The sequence below is a fragment of the Malurus melanocephalus genome, unplaced genomic scaffold (assembly GCF_030028575.1).
Source record: "Malurus melanocephalus ecotype Western Australia unplaced genomic scaffold, MMel_1.1 scaffold_54, whole genome shotgun sequence".
Taxonomy (NCBI): Eukaryota; Metazoa; Chordata; class Aves; order Passeriformes; family Maluridae; genus Malurus; species Malurus melanocephalus.
Window position 1 is genome coordinate 808,405 of NW_026623286.1, and position 27,330 is coordinate 835,734.

The window sequence follows — 27,330 nt, forward strand, 5'->3', positions numbered from 1 at the left end:
TAGTTTGTTCCTTGAACTGCAAGAACTGGTCTTAAAATTTTGCTAAAACGCTTTATTGATAAGAAGTTTTTATTATGCAGCATGATCAGGTAAAAAAATTCTGGACTGGTTTTGTCTTTGGGTTTCAAAATCACTATACAGTTCAGGCTCAGCTCAATAGACTTATTCAGGTTACTACACATTTTAGCAGTTACTACATTGCTGCATGTGTAACTGAAGGAGTGTAYGTATTTCACCCTGTTCTGAGAAAAAGTTTGTGTAAGTAGAGGAAATATTCCATCATGATTCAGCTGATTCTGAAGGAGATTCAAAACCAGGTGACTCCACAAGATTTAAAACCCTGTGGTGTGTGGTTTTCCTGCAGTTACATTCTAAAATTCTCTCAGAAATASTCAAAAAATTTTGAAAGCCCTGTAAGATTGGGCTTTTGGGTTTTGGGGGACACACTAAAGAGCTTGGTTCATAGTCCAYCCTGCTTTACTCATGCTTCAAGTTAAAATCATTTTGAAAGCACWATCTGCAACATGGAAGAAACAAGGACAAAAATATTCATATTTATGAACATCGAAATGCACAGAATCATGGCAGTGTGCCTGAAGTTACATAACTTCATTAGAGACTAGAAATTATAAGTTTTTGAGGACAGTAAAAACAAGGAGAAACACTTTTTACACTGGGTTTTGTTTGTTGGTTTTTTTTGTTTTTTTTTTTAATGAGCAAATCTTCCCTGAATTCTAACATGTGACTGAGAAGGCTGCTTTGATTGTCCTGAGGCAGATGACAACACTGAACCTGAAAATGACCTGCCATCCTGGAAGATCTGTGAGGTGCTGAGTCACTTCAGTAGAAGTCTGAGCAGCCTTCACACAGAGGGCAGCAGAAAGCTGAGATGGAATCCCTCATTGTCACAGAGAGTTCGGGCTCAACTTTCAGAAATTCTATGAGCAGGGAGCCCAGAAACTTCGTTGCTAAGCCAGGTCTTAAACAGTTTTGTTATGGGTGTAAAGTGCCATCAAGGAATGAGGAACGTTGATTACAAAAATAAAGAGGGTGGTTACTACATGATTTCAATGGAGACTGCAGGAACACACAAAAGTGGGAAAACTGCCGTCCAGGTGCCTCTCACTGTCATGTTGGCTCTGCTGTAATTATATGTAGATAGAGTTCCCAAATTTCATGGAAATGCCAGGGAGAAATTTTGGTTCATGGGACTGGATGGATGCCCCACAGATGGTCCAATATTTGATACATCCTGCTCCTTATTTCTCAAGACTCTGCTCCAACCTAGGCTTGAAATTGCACTGCATCTGCTAGCACTGGTGAGCTGTGGGATGTGAAGAGGAATGAAGGGGAAAAAGATGGAGCCCCGTGCCTTGATAGGTCTGCAAATGTTATGGATTTCTAAGTAGGTAGGAGTCACTAGTAGGAAACACATGCTTATTCAGGGTTGCCCACCCTAGGCCTAGCAGCTCATCAACAGTAAGCAGTTTTTTTCCTCAGGTGGAGAGCTTCAAACCTAGCTGTTTGCTGTGGAAGGTTCACCCACTCTTTGTGAATTGGAAGAATCTATCATACAATGCAATTTTCTGCGCAGTAACAAACGGGTATCCTTTTGATCAAAATAAATGGTACTTAACCTAGGAGACTTCTGCTCCCTTGACTTCAGAGTGCCTTCTCCAGAATATTTGAACAAGACAAAGAGATTTTACCTACATCCTAAGGAGCCGTAGACTTACAAAGTAACGTTAATTTGGAAAACTGACTGGTAGAAAATAATCCTGAAGATGCATACTGCCAAAGCCCAACTTTAACAGGAACAGATATAAGTGGGTTCTACATCTAGGTTTTCCATAACTAAATAGGAAGATTCACGGTTGAGTCACAAAATAAATAAAAAAAAAAGCCTTGTCTTCATACTTCTCTAGAGATAGCATATAAGAAATATGTCTGGTTTTGTGTAACAAATTTAGAGAAAGCCTGCTGCATAAATATACTCATGTATGTGTATTAGTGCATGAAGAGTTAAATTTGGTATGCACAAGCTGCTGATCACATTTTGGTCCAATTCTGGACCACATTGCTGTCCAATTAAACTATAACAGTTTAGTTTTCTAAAACAGTTTTTATTTTTGTATTACTAGTGTTTCTCGATAGAAAAAGTAGCTAGATCAGAGAACTAGAAATGATGAGACTGTAATTTTTCCGAACAATACAAAACAACTACAGAGAAACCTAAGCCTCAATAAGACAGTGTACTTTTTGTCTTCTGTTACCCTTCAGTATCACTCTTTCCTCTTCGTTGTATTAATAAACAAAGAATAACATCATCCCCGGTAAAAGTGTATTTCTTTATATCAAGCTACTTCTTTGTAAATTCTTTTATTTTCCATTTTGGGTGGATGCAAGGCATTGCTGGTGTGGCAGTTTGTGGTAAGCAAGCATATAAATACCATAGTGAAAGTAAAGGTCAGGAGTGGTAGTATTACTTTGTTTCTGTAAAAAAGAATGAAAAGGTGTATTACCTCTGACAGTTTTCTCACTCCTATTCCCCAAATGGTTTAATTTTTTATATTAAATACAAAGATTCAGCAGAAGGTGAGGTGTGTAGGAAGTCCAGYGGGCCACCCATCTGCTCAGTGGAGCCACATGTTGTGAAGGGCCTTTGGTCTTACCAGTGAAAGTTTCTTTCATGGGGAGTGCGACCCTCAGGAATCTTGTCAATGGTCAGACTGGGAAGATTCCTTATAAAATCTTGTGACTGTAGGGGTCCTCAGCACAGCCACTCAGGGCAAACACAGCCCAGTTAAGCTAACACCCAAGCCAGAAAACAGCCTGGGAGTCAAGCTCTTTGGAGTGATAAATTCGATTAGTCTTAGCCATTCCCCAGTAATAGCTCTGCCATTTTCAACAGCTAAAGAGATGCAGCAATTTCTACATTTGCCTAGCCTGGGGGAGAAAAATATTCAAAAACTGTTATGGCTATCTCACATTTAAATCTCTTGGACAAACTAATGGGTGTAGTGGAGAGAAAAAAGTAGATKAAGGGACTGGAGTATCTCTCTTATGAGCGAAAGCTGAGGGAGTTGGGCCTGTTCAGCCTCGAAAATTACTGACTGAGAGGAGACCTAATAAACGTCCGTGAGTATCTGAAGGTACGGCGTCAAGACGAATCCAGGCTCTGCTCTGTGGTGCCGAGCAATAGGACAAGGGACAACGGGCACAAAGTGACGCACAGAAAGTTCCACCTGAACATGAGAAAGAGCTTCTTTACTGTGCAGTGACTGAGCACTGATACAGATTACCCACAGAGGTTGTGGGGTCTCCCTCACTGACGATATTAAAGAACCATCTGATCGCAATCCTGTGCCATGTGYCCTGGGATGAGCCGGCTTCAGCAGGGAGACTGGACCAGGTCACCCACTGTGATCCCTCCCAACSTCACCCATTCTGTGGTAACTCGTACCTTTACAAGAGCGGGCAGCCAGCGTGAAACCCTTGCATTTCCCCTCACAACCAGTGCGTACGGAGCGACCCTGCCACAGAAAGGCCCAGACCAAAAGCAGCCGCACGGCCCCGGCCGGCTGCCGTAGCCTCGGCCAAGCCGCACCCTCCCTCGCCGCGCCCGCAGCCGGGAGGGCCGGGAGGGCCGGGCGGAGCGGAGCGGAGCGGGGCGGGGGCAGTGCGGGGCCGCCCCTCGAGCCGCGGGGCGGGGCGGGGCGGGGCGGAACGGCGGGGAGCGGCCGGAGCCGGGGCGGCGGCGCTGCTGCCGGGGCGGCGGCGGGGGCAGGATGGTGTTTGAGTCGCTGGTCGTGGACGTCTTGAACCGTTTCCTTGGCGACTACGTGGTGAATCTGGACAGCTCCCAGCTGAAGCTGGGCATCTGGGGAGGTACGGGCCTGCCGCGCTCGGGGGAGCCGCCTGCCTGCGCACCTTGGTGCTACCGCGTGCCTTCCTGCCCGGCCTGGCTCGCCCTACCGCCCGCACAMGGGAGGAGGACGGGGCGGTGTCCCTGGGCGCTGCCGTGCCGAGCCGAGCCGGGCCGGGCCGGGCCGCCTGCCCGCTCCACAGCTTTGTCGCCGCTCCACCTGCCCGGCCGCTTAAAAATAGCCGCGGGGGCGGTCAGGCGGGCGGGCTGGGGAGGCGGTGTCCGCGGAGCAGCCGGCTGCGGCAAGGGGGGCGGCGGCGGAGCGGGAGGAGCTGCGGAACGGAGGAAAGAGAGACCGGGCGAAGTGCTCGGAGGCGCATGGACGGCCGCTCCTGTTTTCTTTTTCCGTGTGGAGCCGGCCGTGCTGTCTCCTAGCTGGACAGATATTGGCTGGCTGCAGTGTTTCTGGTGCTCGCGGAAAGTTTGGGAGTCGGTGGGCGGGCAGCTTGGAGGCGGGAGCCTGGCCTGGCTCTGGGAATGYGAAACTGACCTGGTTTACAATCCTTTTCCATGCTCGGCAATAAACGGTGCATAAACGCCGGGGGTTTTGATGGCGTTTTAGTGCCAGGGTTTTCGTGCKCGTGGGAGTGACTGGCCTCTCTGGGAACACGCGGTTGTTTCTTGGCGCTGTCATCTGTAGGTCTGGAATATTTGATTTTTTTAGCCTTAAAGCACCAGAAGTAGGTACTGCCTTAAGTGTTTGCAGAGTCAGTGCCCAGCTGTGCTAGGCGAGATAAGCAGTGGTCTGTAGAAATAAATTAACAGGTCAGTTCTGAAGGCAGTAAATTGTTCTGTTTGCATGTGTTCCCTTGAGGTCCCTTTAATAAAGTATGTACAAGAAAACAGCACCAAAAGTCTACCGGACACAGATCATGAACAGATGCTTGTGTAGTGACCGCTGCTGGCTCGGTTTTGAATGTGCATCCGAGGTGTCAGCAGCATCAGCAAAGGCAAACGCAGAAGTTCAGGGCTTTTTTCCAGAGGCATTCAYACATTAGTCGGTGTAAAGCATCCTCGATGTATTCCCTACCTGCAATTCCATTCCTAGGCACTCACATACATTAACCCGATCTTGTTAGCTTCTSCTGGAGCTTTTTGCATCACATCCTTATTTTGTTTCATCTGTGCTGCAGTTTTTCTTCAGTTAGTCAAGGCTTTGTAGGATTTTCGTGAAGTTCAGTCTCTCTAAGGAGTTTTAACGCAGCAACAGCACGTGTAACTGCTGGAGAGAAAGTAGTACTCCTTGATCTATAGCAGTAATACTTAATCTCTCATATCTCTTACTGATTATGCGAGTCTTCTTTAAAACATTTGACTAATTTCACCATTCAGCAAAACTGTGTCAAACTAATGACTTAATTTGTTTACTGAAGTTCTGAAGTTACCGTGGATTTTTCTTTCTGTCAGTGAAGACAGGCGGAATATTTAATGAAAAATATGGAACACTGTGTGAATGTTTTGGTCAATGTTTATACATTACAAAAAGATAAAAGCTTCTTTTTCCAACTGTCTAGGTTGCTGATAGCCGCTTATGTCCCTATTAAGCAACTCTTACCAGATTGCACRTTGTCTTAACAGATGCACATTGTCTCATTAAAAAAAAAAACTAAAAAAAAACCCCCTTGATTTAATTTTACTATGAAGCTCTGATATTCAGATGTCATATTCTATCATGTCTATGGAACTTAATTTTCTTTTTTATTATTTCCTCYACAAGAAACTCTCGTATTTTAGAGGCTTTAGTACATATTTACTTAAATTAAATTTTTCACTTCTCTAATGCCTATGTACTAGAATAAAATTACTTTTTCTGTACATAGCCTGTTGACTTGTGTATTGTGAAAACTGATATATGAATCTGTGTACGTCTTGCTTCTAAAAAGCTCAGAACTGCTGTGTACGATTGGTGAAGCATCACCTGTAGAGTTTTCTTTTCCTGATCTACCACATGATGCTTTCTTCAACTTGATTTGTGTTTAATGATCTGTGCAGTTGCAGTATTTCTTTCATTCCAAATACCTCAAAGAACCTAGAAACTGCATTTTGCTATCTAAAAGGCAGTTACTGGTAGTAGTAATAGCAGTGGAATACTTACATGGAGTGCATCATTGATTAGCAGACCCTGCACTCACAGTATGCCTGAAGTCCATGGATAATTTTTTTAGCTTGCTAAATACTAAAATTTTGTAACTAAGGTATTGAAAAAAGGTACTATTTTTGTTTTCATATTTTATGTAAACTTAATAGTTTTTAATGCTTGTCTGCAGGCTCTGAAATAATTTCTAGTGCTGCTATGTGTTTTCATACCATTTCGTCTTTGTGCATCATGATAAGATGGCTAAATTTTACAGAAATCATGTACTATTGAACTTAAATTGTCCTAAATCCATTAATAAAAGAAAAAAAGGACAGTTGTTTGTTTTTTCCCTGTAATAAATCATTGCACAAGTTCTGTATATACATGTGTGTGTGTATATATATATATATATATATATATATATATATATAKWTATAGTTATATATGTGTTTATGTATTTATATATATATAATCTCATGTATGTTAGATTTTTAAGGGCATATACTTTTTCACCTCTCAGTGGTTTAAAACTCAAGCAGTTTATTTTAAAAGGCTGTAGGGAGCAAATTGTGTCCTTGTGGTATTCTGTAGCTAGCCTGTTTAAATTAAGGTGMGCTGTTTGTAGACTCTGAATATATGTGTAAAACCTAATTTTACATAGTTTCATAATTTCAGCTTCTGTAAATATGAGAGCTTTTTAATGTGCATACTCAATATTAACTTTAACTTTGGTTTTGAATAAATGAGAGCATTTGTTATGCCATATTTAAGCTATTCCATATTCAGTCTGTGTAGTAAAGTTGTGTGATGATGCTGCTCCAGAAAATATATTAACATGGTAATAACTACAGAAAAGTTTTAATATTTTTTTTCTTGTTAGCAGCCCCTCAGATTGAAGGATAAAAATATAGATTGTATCAATATTGAAGAAAGATGTGATATTTGAAAATACTCAGGCTGAGAGTGACAAGAACTGAATGACCTGAAATATAAAAAGCAGTGCAGAAAGTTGAGGGTAGCTCAACCTACACAGGTTATAAAGGTAATTTGAACATGTAAAGCCATATTGGAAAAACCAAGACTCAGAAAAGAGTGTAATAGGACAAAATCATCTTTATAAGAACTCCATTAATATGAAGCAAGGTAATAGATAAGATGGTAAAAGGTTAGGCAGCCATCAGAGAAAGCTATTTTATGGCTGATGCCAAGAGGACAATATTTTTAAACCTCTTTTTATTTGGATGTTCACTTAGAAATACCATTTCAATGAGCCGTGTTAGCAAATGTGCATAAGTGAGTTAGATATTTTTGAATGCTCTAGACCTGGAAAAGTTAGACTTAAAATGCCTGAAAAGATGGTTGCAGCAATGTGAGATGTATTCAGTTACCTTTGATAAGAAGTGAAGTGCCAGTGAGGTTTCCAGACAGTGTTGAGAGACTACACAGTTGTTTTATTGGTTTGTGATGCTATTATTTTCTTTTGACTGTGTATAAATAACTTCTCAATTTCTTGGTCAGACCCTCTGTACTGCCCTTTAAAAACTTAGCTCTTGGTTGACATGACACACTTGTTTATTAGGTAATGTCTCAAGCATGAATTACTTTATACGACTTATTATTTGAATAGCTGGTGCCTCTTTTTGGGGCAGCTATATTAGTAAGATGATATAGGCAGATAATTGGCTTGTTTGTGAGTATACAAATGCTTCTTACTTTTTTTTTTTTTTTGTGCTACAACTATTACCATAACAAAAGACAATTACTTTTGTGTACCTTKCCTTGTCTAGGTATAGCAGGTGCAACCTCCCCCCCCCCCTTATAGAGATTTGAATTCACTTGAGGAATACATAATGTCTAGTAGTTTTTGCTGTCTTTCATGACCTATTTTACAATAGATGTCAACAGAGGAGGTATTTGGCAGATACCTCAAAGGCTTACAGCTTGTCTCTAGAGGGTATGCTTAAACAGAAATAATTACCTGCACAGACATAAGTGGGAAATGACTAGCAAAKGCAGCTGTTTTTATTAAGTGATCAGAGGGGTTCACAAGCTGACAGTAGTGCTGGAGAAAAGCAGAAATTCTGTTAGAATATGTGAATAGAATGTTAGGTACTGATCAGATACTGACTAAGGTATTTGCCCTTTCTAATTGTTTATCTTTCTCTCATCTGCTTTCCTTCCTCTTCCTCTTTTTATTTATAAGACAGCAGAGAGTTGTTAATTAGGCAAAATATGTAGGATTTTTATGTAGATAAATTTTCTTTTCACCTTTTAACTTCTGTTTACAACCATAACAAAATTTTAGTTAGAGCTCTTTGGTGAAATAGTTACTAGAACCCGTTTTGCAAGCAGAATCCTTGGCAGTAGATGTTGGTTCATGCACTGAAAGTTATGAAGTTATTTTGAGTTTCTAAAATTAAAACTATAAACCTGTTTATTCTAGAATTTTCACAACTGTTTGATTTTGTTGAATTATTTACGTTGTCCATAGATCAGCTAATCTAAGAATTTGCTTTATAATGTAGTCTAAATAAATTCTAGACTTTGCTATAGGTATTTTTAAAGGTTCTGGCTGTTATTATTGTTTTGGCTTATAGCCTGTGTGTTTAGCYCTAGATATTTATACAACTCTGACTACTTGTATACACAGTTTCCGAGGTTGCTTAGTTGAGTAATTTTTTACCATGGATCGGATACATTTCTGTCATCAAAATATCCAGTTGCTCTCAACAAGGAGCGCCAGCCCTRCCAAAAAACCCCAACCGACCATCAATAAAACTAAACAATCAAATTTTGATGTATTTTCTGATTCTTGCAATTCAAATCTACTTTCAGTGCTCCAAGACAAATTCACTATCTGTGTTATGTCCTGTAAGAAGGGTTTGTTCKCTSATTTTCCTGCCTCTGTTTGTGAGGRCTTTCAAGTTTTTGCCTCCTTTCCCCAACATAACGGTTAGGATTCAGGGTAGTTGCACTTAGATCCACATTTCATTGCAAGGGAAATGGCTGCATGTGKTAGAGACTAGATTTTGGTAATAAAAGGGAATACTGACATGGTCAGTTAACTGCATTTTAAATCTTGAGTATGAGAAATCTTGCAAGCTTTACAAATGTGGTGGCTTTGGAAATATTTCCTGTTCACTGCAGGAAAGTTTAGTCAATCTCTTGGGCCCGTCTCAAATGCAGGAAAAAGGTTATGTTAATGGACAAACCTAGTGCTTCTTTGATAGCCCGTTCACAGGATCAGACCCTCAACCAAGGTTTTTGTAAGTAAGCAGCTGCATTTTAGTAAATGTGTTTCAGTAATTTTATACCAGAATTCAGATGCCTGGAGTTTTACTAATGTATATTTCTTCTAGTGGTTCTTAATTAAAACATTGAACTTTTAAAATGTAMAATCGTAAGTAAAACCTGTGAAGAATTATTTACCCCACTTCCGTATCCCAGCATTTAATGTAGAGTTTTCAAAGTTGTCTTGCTTGAAACATTATTGATGCCATGTTTATCGTCTGCCATTAYGATATGCTGAGGTCAAATGAAAAATAGTTCTGCCGTGACAAAGTATTGTTTGTAAAACTTAAGGTTTTCTTTATTTACTTTGCAGTACTTTGTTTTCGGAAGCATCAGGGCTGCCAATTATTGTAGCTTAAGTTACTGTGCCTCTGCGGAAATGTGGCGCGTGTCAGACCCTTGATAAATGAGAGGGAATGTTTACACAGCCATCAGTGAAAGTGAAGAAACTCAACCCAGTTAAACTGCTTCATGTGTCACGTAGTCTTACGATTTCCATGTGAATGTTTTCACCATGGCTCAACTGACCTGCAGAAATTGTGTGCCATGTCCAGTAACTTGGTTACAGCCTGAACCTTTGCTCTGGATACCATTAGAATAACTTGCCATGAATTCTGTTATAATAAATGATACCTTGAAGAAGCAAATGCTTTTTTTTTTTTTTTTTTTTTTAATTAGTGATAAAACGGTCTCTGCAGAGTCAGCTTTATCAGGGAATAAATTTAGAATGGAATCGAATCAATGGTATATAAAACTGTCACCTTGTTACTGCTTAAAAGGACTACAGAGTCCTAATTCCTAGAGTACTTACAGAGTGCTGTTGGGAATGCTTTCTTTGCCTTTATTTTTTTCTTTCCTTTTCTGTTGTTCCTGGCAATCTATCTGTAGTTTRAGGCTTAACAGCAGCATCATCAGCTATCAAAAAAAATCCTTCTGCATAGTATTTTCCCAGAGAGCCTGATGTTATTATGTATCAGATGTGTGTCAGAATTCTACTAGAAAGTGACTATAAATTTTTGCAATGAAGAAATTAAAACATTAAAAACGTTATCATATTTTGTGAGCCCTACAAGATGGATGTATTAGTTTACCTGATCAGCTCTTTCATATCAGTTCAACAAATTGARCCAACAGTGTATGCAGTTTTGTGATTTGAGTCCAAGTTTCCAAAACTGGTGGTGCTTTGAACAGTTGTTTATTGCCATTTACACTGTAAAACTGCAAGAACATGGACTTGGAGCTCCTGTTTACCCATATGTTTTGCTATTTCTAAGAAGCATACCAAAAGAAAAGCATTTTTGGGTCAATTGAATCTTCATTTGCAATCTCAAGTTGTATTCCTTTCCAGGCCTCTAATCTGCTTCTGGTTTCTGGAATCTCATTTATGCCCCTGTATCAGCAGTATCAGGTGTCTGTTCCATGTGCATGTGTTAATGCTATACAACTAATTTGAAAGTAATTATCACAGAAGCTCCATTCTTGTAGATTTTGCAGAAGGTATTGCTTTGGACTGTGTGCATATTTTTAAAGTTATGGGTTTTCTGGTCCGAGTATTCCTTTGTTGTGGCAAGTATTTGATGTGAAGTATGTTGTAAAATTGATATTGGAATTCAGATTTTCTTTGTTCACGATATACTGAATTTCTGTTCTTAAAATTTAGTTTACTGAAATGCTTCCGGTGAACTTCTTTATATATTGGTAAACCTATATATAAAACTGGCAAGTGTAAGATCTTTTGAGGGCTAAAAATTCACTTACATTTAATGTTGCTAGATTTCTACATGCATAGGAAACAGATGGTTGAGGAAGAAGAAGCAAACTTTTGATTTCAAAGTGGGTCCTTACAAAATGTGACAGTAATTTCCAGCATTTTTATTTTGAGTAATCTTAGGTTATTTTTCATTGACATGCAAGCTCCATGAGCCAGTTTCAGATATTATTGTGTAGCATGGGTGAACAGTCTAGTCCTAATCGTCTTCAATGGATATTTGAGGTGTAGGCTATGGATGTCTTCCACAGTAAAAATTTTGATAACCACAGGTCACAGACCTCTGTGGTGTCCCACTGTGAAGGGGAAGGGAGCACCTGAAATTTGCATATACTTGAGGTCAAAAACGAACAACAAAAGTCACTGTATCTGTAAAAACTTTAAAAGTTTAATTTAAATTATGCGTTTGGCATGGAAATTGTTGTCAGTTAGTCCCTTGTATTAGACACATTGTAGTAAATTTTGGATAAGAGATAGGATAAAAGCAAAGAGAGAGAGACAGAGAGATTAAAGTGCAGGACAGAGGCAAAAAGGATGAAAGGTCAACAGTGTCAATGCAGCTGATGGGGTGTTGAGGGTCCTGGCGCACAGTGTGCTCAGGCTTCATGTGGGTACCTTTATATAGTTAAGATTGCCCTGTTGTGGAGCTAAGTTGCTTGTTTTTTTTTTCCTGTGCAAATGAGTGTTCTGTGTGCAGTTTGTTCTTCTAGACTTTCCTGGAAATGGGTCAGAGGGCTTGGGGTCTCTGGCAGTCTTGATCTTTTCATACTGGAGTGACCTTAGGTGGACAGTCCATGACTGCGTCTTGACCTCACTCCTCTGTTTGTGCTCTGCTTCAGGAGCCAGAACATGGACCTCTGTCCAATAAAAGTTCTGGCTTAAATCTCTATGGCCCTCCTTTCCTGCCACATGCTGTTCTTTCTCATGGTGTGTTCTTACCAACAATTTTTATTTGGCTCCTCTGCTGTGATTGGTGTTTGAGACCCTCCTAGGCTTCTGTAACCCACTGATGCAGACTTTGGGACTTACGGTGTGTACCAGTGCTACCTTGCTTATTGCAGTTTTCTTGTTGGCTTGTTTCTTTTAGGAGCTGTAGCACTGAAGAATCTGGAAATAAAAGAAAATGCACTGGTAAGATAGTGAAAATAGCTATAATACTTGCAAATGATTGTAAAATGTGTTTTGGATTTTATGTGAATTTKTTAATTCTTATTTTAGGGTACACCTTCTTTTAAGTAGAAACTTAYTAGTTTTATTTCTCTAGACCTATATCAATTATTTGATTAATTTGAGATTAAATTTAAGTATGAAAGTGTATGTATTTTTTTTTCTTATAGAAAACTTTCAGCAATTGCTAAAAAAATGTGTTTAGGTCAAAAACAGTACTGAGAGACCTTTTTTTTTTTCTATAGCTGGTGAATCTAGAGACTTTGTTCTTATGAGTGTATTTAGCCTAGCATGGCTTAACAGTCTAAATGGGCAATCAAATGTTTGCTTTTCTGATATACTGAATTTTTTCTCAGTGGTTGAAAGGTAAGTTTTTTAAAGTTATCATAATATCTTTTCTTGCATTGGAATATTTCATAAGTTACTGATCTGAGCTTAAATTTTCTAAACCTCTTTCAGAGTCAGTTGGGTGTGCCATTCAAAGTTAAAGCAGGACATATTGGTAAGTTACAAGTTACACTGTCCATATGCARGAGTTTCTAAAYATGCTGCCTTTCCTTGCTAGTGACTTTTGTCATCCTAAGCAATTAATTTCCATATGTTCATTGATTTGCATTCTTTGTGCACCCTGAAGTTTGTCTCTTCTAAAAAAAAGCTGTTTGAAGAAGCTCCTTTTGATAAAGGTGAGGTTACTAGAATCTTGTTTAATCCTTGCGATATTAATGATAAAAGAGCCCAGCACAGCAAAGATGAGCAATTGGGCAGGACTGGATCTCATTCCTTGATTTAACAAGATGCCACAACTGATTTTTGCCTTTCACTTGCCCTTTCATCTCCTACCTTATTTTTGATAAAAAGTTTTCTCATTGCCAGTTGATTGTCTTGTAAAAGTGATTTCTTAAAGTAAACTAAATCTAAAGCCATTATGTTTCCTTGGAATCTRCCCTGGAATAATGTATTTTGCTGTGATTCATTTAATATTTTATTAAAATTGGCCCTGTGGTGAAGAAAGGGAGAGACACTGTAAGCTCAGGATCCCTGTGTTCAGTATTTAGTTGACTGATGACGTATGAGCTGCCTGTGTGCTTTTCTTGTTTCTGAGGCTGCTGCAGTGGTATTTCAGGGAGGAAGACAATGAAGAAGGAATGTAATTCAAGGGGATAAGGAAAGCCTGTAGTCTTGGTATTCTACTATTGCCTGTTTTTTTTCTGTTCAGTATAATAATTGTTCAGAGGTCTTGTGCTTAATATGGATTATTTTTGTATTTCTTTTTCAGGCAACTATTTAACTCTATACCTCAACCTTTTCTGTTTGTAGGTCAACTTAACCTACAGATTCCATGGCAAAACCTTTATACCCAACCTGTTGAGGCAGTCCTTGATGGAGTTTATTTGCTTATTGTGCCCACAGCCAGTAAGTTAATGTGTMGGAAGAAGTGAACATAGATTGAATGGGATTTCAGAAGTATCTGGAATGGGTTGATACTGTTTTCATGGGTTTTTTTCCTAGTAGATACTCTTAGCAATTACAATTAGATAATGGAGTGGATGTCTTTTGGTAATTTTCATTTCATCACCTAATTTTTTTGCTGTTAGGTAACTATAATAAAAACATAGAAATTCCAGCTTTTGAAACAGTATCTTTAATAAAATGTGTAAGTTTTTTGGTATTATATCTTTTTACATTATGTGTTTAGGCATAAAATATGATGCTGAAAAAGAAGCCAAGCAATTCTTGGAAGCAAGACAAAGAGAATTGCAGAGGATAGAGGAAGCAAAGCAGAAGATAGCTGACCGAGGTAAGAGTCGGAAAAGCTGAAGAATGTGATGCTGTTGTTATTTGTATCATATATTGGCCAACACTTTCTTTCCTCTTTCAACAAGAAACAATTTAACTTTGTTTCCACCATCAAAGAATATTTCACCAGTGCAACTTTTTAAAGCTTCTCTTTAATCTGTTCTTTGATACATGCAAATTATTTCTTTAAATTCAGYGTCTCATGCTTCCAAGAAATACGTACTGACCATCTTGAGTATTGATGGGTGCAAGTCATACTTTTGAACTACCTAATTCTTTATTCAGCAGGTAGTAAAGCTATGAAATCTTCTAGTCTGAGGATATAAATGTTGTAGATTATACCAAACAAGTATGTTTTTATACAACTGGAGTAGAATGTAATAGAAAATTCAAGCACTTATCATGCTACATTTATTATGTTAATGTTTTGTCTAATTTTAAAAATACTGAAATGTAAACAAAATATTAAATTATTTTCCTTTGACATAGATAAAGTAAAAGAGGAGAAACAAGACACTTTTGTAGAAAAGCTAGTTACTCAGGTCATCAAAAATCTTCAGCTGAAAATTTCCAACATCCATGTTCGCTATGAAGATGATGTAAGTACTTTTGTGTATCTTAGCSTAAGGGGTTGTGCACTGTAACATGAAATTAGGAACTTGTCTAATTTCTTCAAGTTGCTTTCCATGTTGAGAGAATGCTAGTGAARTTGTGCAATTTTCCTAGTGTTATATATAAAAAATAAAACAAATCAAACTAAAAAAAGCTTGTACTAAAACAAAAAGATACTTAAATTCTTAGCCAAATATATGCATATAGAGTATATAATGCAAATATAAATATTTTTGTCTTATGTTCATTAGATCACAAATCGGGATAACCCCTTGTCATTTGGGATTTCACTTCAGAATCTAAGTTTGCAGGTAATTTTAYTTTCACCTTTTATCTGAAAAGTATGTTGATGTATACCAGTAGGTGAAATTGGGGTTTTGTGTGTTGTGCTTTCTGGTAACATACTGTCTTAAGAAAGGTATACCTATAATCATCAGTAGTGCACAGTGGTAACTGCTTGGTTTATCAAATTCAGCATAAATACTTTGGTGGGTGTGCCATTAAAGATAAAGTGTTAGCATTAAAATAGATCTTCAGGAGGAAATTCTTATTATTCTGCCTGCTGCACTTTGTGCTGAAACTAACTTGAGCTCCAACAAAAGAAGTAACTACTGGATAACAGGGAGGGGGAGAAAGAAAAAGAAATTGGATGACATGTTTTTTTCMAACTGAAGTTTGAAAAAACTTAAGATCAGGTTTTTTTTGGTCTGTGAGCTGCACTTGGAAGTATTAAGAGTAGTTATCACAGWCTATGAAATCTTTTCTGGAAGACTGTGTAGTAGCAGCAATATGCTGATTGTGCTGAGTTGTTCTGTTGTTTTTGCTRTGTAACTGCTAGTATTGAAGAAAATATGTCTAAGTAAATATTACTTTCATGAATGAAATGATAGTCTCATGAGTGCTTGCTCCTAGCACCTTGAAGGATCTTTAGGCTCAAACTAAATTAATTGATTCCAGAATTATAAAAAAAATTCAATCCTTCTTTATTCATCTCTGTCCAGAGAGCCTGCCTAAAAAYAATATTGGTGTAAAGGAAAACATTTCCAATACTGAAAAACAGAATTTATTGTATCTTTTGTTCTTGTGTACAGCCTACTAATCAGTATACGTACACATACATATTTTTTGGGGGAAGTAGCCTTATCAATTTTTCACTTAAAATAAGGGATTAATCATCTTAAATCAAAAGATCCTGGTCCATTATTTTCCATGGTATTTAATTACGATAATGTTCCTTTTTTTTTTGTCATTTGTTTCAGTTATAACACATTGTGAATTATAGGTACTGCAGTAAACTTGTTTAATTTTCATTTCAGACCTCGGATAAAAATTGGAATCCATGTTTACATGATGAAACTGCCAAGTTGTTCCACAAGGTACTAAAACTGTGCTAGAGAAAAAAATGAAAAGCTGCATTAGAGTTTCTTCCACAGAAAGTAACATCAAGAAAACATGTAACTGTATCAGCTCTAAAATAAAAGTAACATTCTGAATATTTTTATTCATCCAGAATAAAAACCTGTGAAATCCAAATTGTTAATCTAAAATTTGTAGAAATTAATGCGTATGCTCTGTTGTATTTTCAGCTTGTGCGATTGGATAACCTTTTTGCTTATTGGAATGTGAAATCAGAGATGTTCTACCGTGGTGGTTTTGATGAATCATTGGTAAGTAAAACATGAGATAGYATATATACCATTCTAGTTGAAACTGGGAAGCAGAGAATATGCTTCACATTCACTTTGGCTTCTGTTCATATCAATGTCCTGGGGAATTGTTTGTAACTAAAAGTGTTTTTAGGGAAAAAAAAAACCCATGTTAAGGCTTTTATGTGATGGAAGTATAATACCCTTCTGAGCAAGTTAAAAGAACAGTCTTTTGCCAGTAACAAAATTTACAGAATAGGTATTAGCTAAAARTAGACATGTCATTTCTGTTTAAAATATAGATGAGTATTTTGAATTTTACTTTGGATCAGAGGGGTTATCTGAGAACTGTTTTAAAATGGTAACATTTTGTACTTTAAAACTTCATCTGGAAGTAGAAATGCAACTTTCTTTTAACTCCATTGTGTGTGTAGGTTAACTTAAAACATGGAGTTGCCAGCCACAATGTGATTCCAGAGGGTTATGATTTTGGTAAGTGTTRCTTACTTGTAATATACGTTCATAATTCTAATTTTTAGTGCATCTCATATGGTTACATATGAGTTACTCAAACATCTTACTAAGGAGTGCAGTTTAGTCCTGTGAGTGTCTGACAGTGAATACTGTGTTGTGTAGGTAGCCTTAAAAAACCCTTGRTAAAAATGAGTTGAGACATGCATCATTCTAATGGAATGTCATACATACATCCTCATTGTTAACGTCCATTGATTAATTCCTTTAAGAAGTTTAGCAATAACACGCACCATGTAAATTTTATGAATTCAGATTAGTTTAAATATGTTTTTGAGGTCACTAGCTTTATGCAAAGTATCCTTTTTCATGAGAGGTGGAAACAGTAATCACGTAACTTTGAAACATTAACATTTTTATTTTCTTCTTTCTTTTAGTGTTGGAATATTGCAAGTTATATTGCTTTGAGTATTGCTTACTTAAGTCTGAAAGTCATATTTGCATCACTCAAACATGGTGATAGTTTACTTTTCATTGTATAGAAAATACATGGTTTGTGTTTATTATGTACATCTGTGTGATTGTTCAGAAACTGTTCATAAGGCAGAATGGTCTTTGAAGTGCTTAGTTCTTCAGCAGGAAAGACTTCAGTTCACTACAGCCAGGGTTAAAAAGGGTACTGTCAGTTTTATATTGCCACCTTCCCCTTAATGAATCTCTGTTTTGACTGACAGAGAACTATCTAGTAGTTTTTCCTGATTTCATATCTATCTTTTTTAGTTACTGACTTTGAGTCTTTTTGCAAGCAAACAAGTGTTGAACATCGTAAGTTGTTTAAGTCCTTAAGCAGTAAGTTCAAAATAATTGTATGTAAAGTTTAGGATTCAGGATTTACACTCCTTAAATCCAGCACTGCCATCAGAGATACTGGTGTTTGGGGTRAATGAAAATATGGTCCCTTTTAGGGCAAGTCTTTAAGATTGAGACTTTGATAGGAAGGTAATAAACATGAAGTCTAATTCTATCACTTGATRTAAATACAGACATTATGTATAAGAACCATAAAAGAATGAGGTCTAGGAAGCTAAATRCAGGGAGAAATGCTACCATATACAGGTGGAGCTAAACATTAAATGGTTTTGTCATGCAAAAATGCATGTTTCCACTTGTATGAATCTTTCAGAGAATTTGGAATGTTTTGTATATAGATAATATATAAGTATTTCTTCTGAGATGAAAGAAATTCTATTTGATAAAAATATGGTTTACACAAATTCAAATAATAAAATATATTCTCATTGTTGGGTGAATTGCTGAAACAGGTGAAGTTATTGAATAAACATGGCTTCAAATGCCTGATACTGCCAAATTATGGAATCRATAAAACATTTCTGCACTGAATGTTTTTTCTTGTGTTGTACCCCACTTTTATGTAAAATCCATATTGATTTTTTTTCCATGCTTATTTGGGCTTGGATTTAGAAATATGGAATGTTTGGTTTTARCTGCTATTGTGAGTGTAATTTATCAAACAGAAAAGCATCTCTAACAAAAAAACATTATAAAGTTCCTATGGTGAAATAAATGCTATATTTGAAACTGTCTTGTACTATAAGTATATCATAGCCAAAAAATTTATATTTGTTACAAATGCAAACTATTTTTTGAAACAGCTGTATGTAAAGCAGCATAAAGGAAAATTCGTGATGGTGTTTTGAAAAAATTTGTTTGATAAATGTTTTCAGAGTAAAACTGAAAATTGAGTATAGGTTATATTCTATTTTTAGCTGTGTTGATGGAGTTTGTGTTTTTCAAGTCTAGCATTTTAAAACTGAAAATCTGGCATAATTTAAATGTATAATTGATTACAGTCTTAATTTAATTGCTCTTTGTATCAAATTGTGTTTTTTAGTATTCCGCCCAATTTCAGCTAAAGCCAAACTCCTTATGAATCCTCGATCTGATACTGACTTTTCATCGCCGAAAATGGATTTGGATGTAAATTTACAGGGTATAACCGTTGAACTCAACAAGCCACAGGTACAWGCTATATTTCTGTAATTATATGTAATGTGGTAAAAATGTTAATTTGCAAGAATAAGAAGGGCAGTCTGAAATTTTATAGTGAGTATGTAGAATCTATTAACTTTTTAGTCTTGTTTTTSTTTGTCACTGATTTCCTCTTCAAATAGAAGCTTGGTACATGTTGTTCTCAGAAAGATAATAATGCGCAGTTTTAATTTTTTTGCTTAGTACTTCAGTGTTATGGAGCTCCTTGAGTCTGTTGATATGATGACTCGAAATCTGCCGTATAGGAAGTATCGACCTGATGTTCCAGTGCACAACAATGCCAAGACATGGTAGGCAACTTCAGACTTTGAAAATAATTTGTTAGTTATTAATTTGWAATAATTACCAAGGAATTGCTTCTTACTTATGGAGGTTAGAACTGATTTCCTTCTGCAAGTGAGTCTTCTCTTTTGTCTTTGTTAATTATTCTTAAGTAAATATTAGAAGAACTTGATGAGGACCTCAAACCAAAGCTGAGGACACAATATTTGAAAACCTGTGATTGGTGTCCTAAAAAGCATTATCAGGAACTTAAGTCTGATAGTATTTTCATACTCTAACTTTGTTTTAATGAAGGCCCCCTGTTATACTTCAGATAGTGTTACAAGAACATAGCTATTATCTAATTAGAGGCAAACCTTTTCTAAACAAAAGGCAAAGATTTGATTTCTTTGCAGAAAATTCCTTACAAGTATGTTTTTGTTRTTCTCACACATGCATAGATTTGTGGGTACTTTTCATACACACTTACCGTTGAATTTTAAGAAACAGCAACCTGTTAACTTTGTGTGGGGAAAAAATGTAAAATTCTTAGATTTCTCTGCTGATCAGAAGTGCAGTATTAGACATGGGATTTCACTCTTTGCAACTTGAAGTTGTATTTAGTGAGAGTTTGCAAAGCCTTTGAAATCTTTTCAATGTACCAAAAAAAAAAGTTAAGCTATATGTTTGTCTTTGCTTTTAGGTGGAAATATGTTATTTATGGCATCCTTGAAGTAAATGTTCAACCTAAGCTTCAAATGTGGTCATGGGAACATATTTCGCATCATAGGAAGCAAGTAAAGAACTATAAAGAGATGTATAAAACAAAGATAACATCAAAAAAACCTAGTGAAGAAATCTTAAAATTGTTGGAGGTTAGTAATTTTCTGTTAAAGGCATAAATATTGTTCATCTGGATACTTGTGCAAACTTAAATGTTTAAAGRTCTCTAAGCCAGTTCTAAGTTAAAATAAAATTTTTATTGGCCATACCTGTAACTTTATCACTCCCTTTCTCTGTGACTAGTATTAACTAATATATAAAGTTTTTTAATTAGAAACTGCAAGAAAAGACTTAAACTGATGTGCTTTTCTTTTCCAGGTTTAAGTTTTCAAATTGAGCAATTAACTTGGATTGCATAAATTGAACGGCTTACTGTCATTTCCTATAAAACTGAGCTGTGGAATTTAGTAATAGTCAAATTGTCAAAAAGTAATTTCTCACCTCTCTTCTAGGAATTCGAAAAGACCTTGGATATTTTTAACATTACTCTAGCAAGGCAACAAGCAGAAGTAGAGGTAAAATTGTTTAAATAAGTCTAYGAATAACTGAAACACGAGATTATGGAGATTTTAGGCAGATGGCTTTTAGCTATGGTGATTGAATTGTGTATCATACAGTCTTCAATTTTCCTTCTTCGTGGTTTTTTATTATAAGGCATAGTTAGTTTCAGCTTGTAATTCAACAAAAATKAAATAAATGTATACTGCTTCTTCAGAATGACTGATCTGGGATGAATTCTTTTCTACTTTTGGTGGAAAGAACTACTGCAGAAAATATGGTYAAAGGATGAAGGAAGTAAAACTGGAAATGATTATACCCAAAGCACTTTAGTCCGTCCCTGGACCCCACAACAGCCTAGACTATAAGTGTATTCCATTTCTTTGTGTTCCTGTGTCACTTAGACTGATCATCTGTAGTATGTTGACTTTGGAAAAGGGATGCAATGTTTCCATTTACAAATGCTACTCMTAATAGAGCAAGTACATTTAAGTAGGTAATTGCAAGTATGCATSATGATGTGCCTTGAGTAGTTACACGTAATTTGTTAGCCTTGGTTTTCCTAAGTTAACATACTGCTTAGTTTTCCCTGTAGTGTCTGAGCATCTTTCTAGGACATGGAAGTGAAATATTTATAGCTTTTCTGAAATCTTTGATCTTTCTCCATTAATAATCAAGGCACCTAAAAGTAGGCAAAATAAGAAGTTTGCAATCTGAAAGAATGCAGTAATTAATAATTTAACTCCATAAATGTCAATTACTGCTTATGGTAGTGCTTGGAAACAATTTGATTTTTTTTGGGTGTGTGAAGTATGTTAAGTATGGTATAAGTGCAATGCTGCAATCTCAGGTATTGTGCTTCTAACCCAAAACTCTGAAGAGGAGTCTGTAAATGGGATTTTTTCTTCTATTTGTGTGTATGCCTACATTTGAATCCTTTTGTTAGCATTKTCCAGACTTTTAATAGAACAAGAAGGAATATTCATGACCATTCCCCTTCAGTTGTTTGGCAGAATTGTAGTGCTGTTGGAGATGTGGGGGAAGGTTTGATTTTGGTTTAATTCTCATTTAAATTTGGAATATTCTTGTCTTGTAGTTTATAGTTTCACTCAGTTTTATCTTTTTCATCCAACTTTTTGTAAGGAAATCCTGAAGTATTTCCTATCTAGTTTTATTCCTCTTTTCCCCACTATGATTATGGTGCTTCCAAAGTATTATGTCATATTRCATTCCTGACAACCTTCAAATTCTGAATTTTAAAATACATTTCTATAACGCTTAGAAGTAGGTTGCAAGGAAATGAATTTTCAGTTGTTTGGGCTTTAAGCCTTGCATTTGAAAACCGTTGGAAGTGCATCTTTAAAGATGTGCTAGCTGATTATCTGAATATATTTCTAAGTATTGAAAATCAGGTCACAGTGGTTTTAAATTGTGTTCTATCTCCATCTATCTGTCAGAATCTATCTGTGTTGTTGTTATTAGGACATACCTCTGAAAAAGGATTCAAAGGACTCTAAAGAGACAAATCTACTACTAGTTTGGTGTCCTGACAGCTTTAAGTCTGCTAGGTATTTAAAGGAGCACCCATTAGCCATGGGTTGAGTAAAGCCAGGCAAATGTCCTGCTGTTTGTGAAGCTTTTCTGTTTCTTAAAAATATACCTAAGGGTTGAATTTCAAGAGCATGCTTTTATCTAGACCTTGAAATCAAGCTCTTCAGAGGTCACATTTGTGATTCCAGTGCTGATTTTCTGGCAGCTTTGTAACTAGAACTTTATATTCCAATCCTCAGACCCCTTCTGCTTCTTTAACACTAGCGCCCTAAGTACCRAATACTGTCTTTTGTGTGCTAAGTATCAGTTCTCTGTGTCAGCTTGAGAAATGTTCTTTCAGTCCAGGGAAGCCCATATAGGATTTACCTAAGTGAGAATACAGGGTGGAGTAATGGAATCATCCAGGTTGGAAAATATCTGGCATATCATCAAGTTCAACTGTTAACGTTGCAAAGTCTGCCAGTAAACCATGTTCCAGAGCACCACATCTACAAGCCTTTTAAATTCCTTGAGGGATGGTTTCTCAACCACATCTCTGGGCAGCCTGTTCCTTTACCTGGCAAATCTTTCAGTGAAGAAACTTTTCCTAATAGCTAATATGAATGTATCCTGGCACAACTTGAGGCTGTTTCTGAATGTTCAGTTGCTTGTTACTTGAGAGAARCGACTAACCCCTACCTTGCTACACCTATCTTTCAGGTATCAAAACAGTTTACTTTGCTTTAAGTCTAGATGGCTTTGATTACTAAATCATTGTAAATGGAGGACAGGGAAAGGTCAAGAGGATTCTTCAGCAAATTTTTGTTGCTCCCATACTGCATTTTTTTCCTGCATCTTTGCAGAAGTGCAATTGCACATGCTTCTCTCTGCAGTCTTTCTTACCTTGGACTCTGGAGCTGGTTTCTGCCTCAGACATGTTAAGAATCATAGCTTTATTCCCCATGGCAGTCGCCCTTCAGCACCAAACCCTCAATATCCCAGAAACCTGCAATTTCATAGTATCCCAGAAACCTGTCCTTTCAGCTAAGGCCTGTTTGTTTTTTCTTTGGGCCATTCACTTTGTAACATCTGCTTGATGACATGGTAACCTTTATAAATAGCTCTTTTGGGGACTTTGTTTAATCTTTTTGAAGCTCTGAGRTGAATCAATAGTATATCAGAAGCCTTTATGTTTTTGTGGTGAGTCCTGCCATCCTTTGGCTGGTAAGTGTATGGGTGTGACAAGTCCCTACACAGTACTTATTTATAGTTCAGCTGTTTCCAATAATTGTGTTCTAGAGATCACGGGGTTTTGAATGCTGAGAAGGGATCCCTGTCTCACTTTCACTCGAGTATCTTTACATTTAGGGTTTATTTGCAGCTATTTATATATTTTTGAATAGTATTAGTCACAAACAAAGTTAGTTTGTGCRGACTACTACAGTTTTGAGAACCACTCTGTCTCTTAGATCATTTGATAYTTGTTTGCCATCCCCATGACAAACTTTCAGTGTTCAGTTTTGGATGTAGTCTACACTTTCTGTGAGGACCTAGTATTGGAATTACTGACATCAGATAGGGCATGTTGTATGACATTTAATGTATTTCTCTAGTTGTGGAAATAATGAATGTGGATGARGAGAGGGCTTCCTTTCTATTCTAACTATATGTATCAGATCTGGGAATAGTTTTTATTTTTCTTAAATACTGTATTACAAGAGTAAATATATTTTTTTAATTGCTTTGGCTATCCATCTTGAAATGAAAAATATAGGGCTAATGTAAAATTTGGTCTGTGATGGCTATTTAATTGCTTACACACATTTTAAATTATACTTTATAACGTTATTGTAGTAATGGCTTTAACGGCTATAATACTGTATGATGTTGAGGGTTTATTTATGGTGAAAGCTAGAGAGAAACTCTGCTGTGTAAAGAAATATTTATTGACCTTTTACATGCTCTTTTTTTGGTAAAGGCTGTTGTTATTATGTAAAATAGAATTAGTCCAACAATGCATTGTGTAGTGAAGAAGTGACAAGAAGGGAAACTAAAAAATAACATTTTGCCCTTTAAATGATAGTCTAATGATGTTCTTTTGTATTAGAGCTGTGCTATGTCTATATTTTTCTTAGGAAAATAAATAAGGAAACTTGAAGAAAATTACTTACCTTAATATTTTTTTTAAATTTAAGGCAACTAAGGCTGGATTGAAAATCTACAGACCAGGAGTAAAACAAGATGATGAAAATTCTGGTGGCTGGTTTAGCTGGATGTGGAGCTGGTCAGGTGAAAAAAAGAATGAACAAAAACAAGAAGTCAAGGGTTCAAGTATGATCATTTTTTTTGTTACTAGAAACGTATTAAGAGTCCTAAGCCCCTGCAATGGAATTTCGTTATCTAATTATTGCTGTTTATATTACATTTTCTCTTAGCCYATTCTTTTGTTGTTGAAACCATTCATTGCATGTAACAGAGGTTGTACAATTGTACAATTTCTTCTGAACTGTCTTCAGTGTAGCAGATGTTAATGGAATGTAAACAATTTTACTTCTATTCATTTTAAAATTCGTCCATTTCATGCAATGTATGTTTATTTTCTTAAGTATGGAGCATCTAGTAAAGGTTATGGGATATGGAAAGTAAATCAGCAAGCTAGGAAATAGAATAGGTCAGAGGAAAAGTGTAAGAGCATTTTAAAGCATGTTTTGGATTCTCAGGACTTGGCTTTAAACTCCAGGGTATTTGGTTCTACTAATTGAGGACAATGCTGACAGTATCTACTGTATGTTATAGAGCTACTGAGCTCTGGAAAGTGTAAGTAAGTGAAAGTAGGAGTATTTTCATTTTTCCGATAACTATACTGAGTTTAATTAACTTCTTGAAATGTGACAGGTCTTGAAGAGCTGATGACAAAGGAAGAGAAGGCTAAACTTTATGCAGCAATTGGATATAGTGAAACAGCTGTGGATCCAACCCTTCCAAAATCAGTAAGTCATAACTGGCTATATTATACCAAACRGTTGGTAGCTTTATCAGCTAATAAAAATCTGAAGATGATAGGAAATCACTTTTAAATTACTTGAAGCTCTGCCTGTATTTGTTCTGATACTTTTAAATAAAGTTACAGCATGCTGGTTTTCTGCAGAACAGAGCATCCAGAGATGCAGTTTCAAGACATTAGTTACAAAGCTTACTCTGGATATTCAGAAATAGYTAAGAATTAAATTGCAGTTGTTCTAAGCAGAACAAAATCATAGATGTAGTGTATTGTGGTTTAAATATGACTATAAAATATTGAAGTATATTCATGTATTATSTTACAATGTTCAGAAACATTTCAAGAAAATGAGCTAAGGAATCTTAATAAGGGATCAGAAAATACACTGGAATCCAAAGTATGAGCCATAGTAGATGAGTAGAATAAGTGATTATATAAAGACAGGGGTAATTCAAGGATTGTGATGGGGGAGAGATGACACTAAGTCATCTTAGCGTGAGATAGCAAGGATGATACRATGAACTGCTTTCTAGCTCTGCGTCAGAGGGTTTTTATCAGAAAACAAGTTTCTAAGGATGTTCTACTCTTTACTGTAACCCCGCCTCTGCGCAGACTTTTACACCAGTTATGATACAAACTATTCATGCATGCAAACAGTRGTTTCAAACAGTTATTTTTAACTTTCAGCTCTTCATAAACTGTATCAAGGTGCACATYAATGTATTTTTTACTCCTGTTTTGTTGTTTTTGTGGCATATCTAGTATGAAGCCATGAAATTCTCAGTGAAGTTATTGAGCATGTCTATATCAATAAGAGAATACAAGCAAGCTCCTAAGCTGGTAGAATTTGCATTAACTGACTTGAGTACAGTATTTACCCAACGACCAGGTGCACAAGCAATAAGGTGAGCTTTCTCTATCAAACTGGTTTTGCTCCTCATGAAACGATTATGATGACTCATTGGCATTTTAAGCCTCTGTTATGGTATGTAAGGGGTCATTCTTTGTGCAGTTTTAGAGTGGAATCATTCTGCAACTGATGGATGAATCATGGATACGCTTTCCGTGATTAAGTTCTCTTTGTCTTCAGAGCTTTTTTGTGATAAAGCAGATATACTCCTTTTTTCAGTTTGCCATGTTATGTGCATTGTTTAGTGCAAACTAACTTGTTACTTGCTTGGAAAGGTGATTGTTACTCCTTTTGAAAGTTAACCTGAGCAAGGTGATCTTGCAACCACTTMTGCATGGGTGTTTAACGTGACTGAAAAATTCTTGTGTTCCCAGTTCATTTTTAGATTTGTGGAWGAAAGATGTAACTGATGGTTTTTCCTTTGTTTTGTGCTCTCACAGTAGATCATGAAGAGTACCTACTGAAATATTTTAATTTCATTTCAAATGTAATGACTTAAAAATCTGGGAGAAAATAATYTACCTGTTTTAAACCTTGTCCCCTCCACTTTGAGACATATAATTATGATCTATGTATGATACTAAGACAMTGTTGATCTTGTTTATTTTTATACATAATTTTTTTAAAGTTTTACTTCTGGCTTTTCATTCAGTATTTGTGTGCGTCTAAATGGCCTTGACAATGCTATCATACTAAGAAAAAGGAAAAAAACTATTACATTTTTCCAGTAAAATATTTTCCTTTGAGTGTTGGGAGGAAAAGGTCTTCGACTGAAAGCTGTTGCCTAGCTGGACAGTGTATTGGAAAAAAAAGTCAGGTCCAAGACCTAAAAAATATTTCTTGGAGTAATGGGACAGTTTACCTTTGTTTCTTCTATTTCTCTGGATCAGAAGCCTTTACTCTCTGCTGTGTGTCTGTTTCCCATTAAGAATATGCCATCCAATTCCTGAGGTCATACTAAAGAATTCCCATTTGTATCTCCAACCCTCCTTGACACCTGCCTTCAAGAAAAATGTATGAAGGGAATAACTTGGACATCCTTTCTTATTTAGAGAGGGGCAGCCAATAGGCACAAAAGATAATGAAATGGAAAACAGTTAACAGATGGATGAATGTATTAAATACTTASAATAAACAATTTCTATTTAATGTAGGGTTGAGATGCCTTTTACTGGTTTGTGGGGTTTTTCTCCCCCATCTGATTTCTTATATTCTTGCCATTTRATTGCACTTAGCCAGATGGATATTGCATCTGAAGAGTCTGCTTAMATTTCTTTACAGGTTTGAAACAAAAATTACCTCACTTGAAGTCACAGGTGTGTCTCGAGAAAAGAGTACACCCTGTCTCCTGTCTTCTCGAACAGCCTATTCAGATGAGAGTACCTTACTTTTAAGCATAATGTTTGAGACTAATCCTTTGGATGAGAAAGCAGATCAGAGGATTAGAATAGAATCACAACCATTGGAAATAGTATATGATGCGGTACGTAAATATTTGAATAAGCTATAAATAATGAACAATC

At 36.5% G+C, this 27,330-nt stretch overlaps 1 protein-coding gene across 2 annotated transcripts in view; it reads left to right on the forward strand.

The window, feature by feature from the left end:
- The first annotated feature begins 3,736 nt into the window (after positions 1–3,736).
- VPS13A (vacuolar protein sorting 13 homolog A) overlaps positions 3,737–27,330 on the forward strand; it is a 102,351-nt gene continuing 78,757 nt past the window's right edge. For both annotated transcript variants that reach the window (XM_057365558.1, XM_057365559.1), the window contains exons 1-18: positions 3,737–3,888; positions 12,149–12,192; positions 12,688–12,730; positions 13,546–13,641; positions 13,925–14,026; positions 14,515–14,624; positions 14,889–14,948; positions 15,954–16,013; positions 16,224–16,304; positions 16,718–16,775; positions 18,667–18,794; positions 19,008–19,114; positions 19,789–19,960; positions 20,321–20,383; positions 24,092–24,227; positions 24,792–24,886; positions 25,660–25,802; positions 27,089–27,290. In XM_057365558.1, the coding sequence (XP_057221541.1) occupies positions 3,789–3,888; positions 12,149–12,192; positions 12,688–12,730; positions 13,546–13,641; positions 13,925–14,026; positions 14,515–14,624; positions 14,889–14,948; positions 15,954–16,013; positions 16,224–16,304; positions 16,718–16,775; positions 18,667–18,794; positions 19,008–19,114; positions 19,789–19,960; positions 20,321–20,383; positions 24,092–24,227; positions 24,792–24,886; positions 25,660–25,802; positions 27,089–27,290 (1,800 nt within the window). In that variant the 5' untranslated portion in view covers positions 3,737–3,788. The remainder of the gene's footprint in view (positions 3,889–12,148; positions 12,193–12,687; positions 12,731–13,545; positions 13,642–13,924; positions 14,027–14,514; positions 14,625–14,888; positions 14,949–15,953; positions 16,014–16,223; positions 16,305–16,717; positions 16,776–18,666; positions 18,795–19,007; positions 19,115–19,788; positions 19,961–20,320; positions 20,384–24,091; positions 24,228–24,791; positions 24,887–25,659; positions 25,803–27,088; positions 27,291–27,330) is intronic.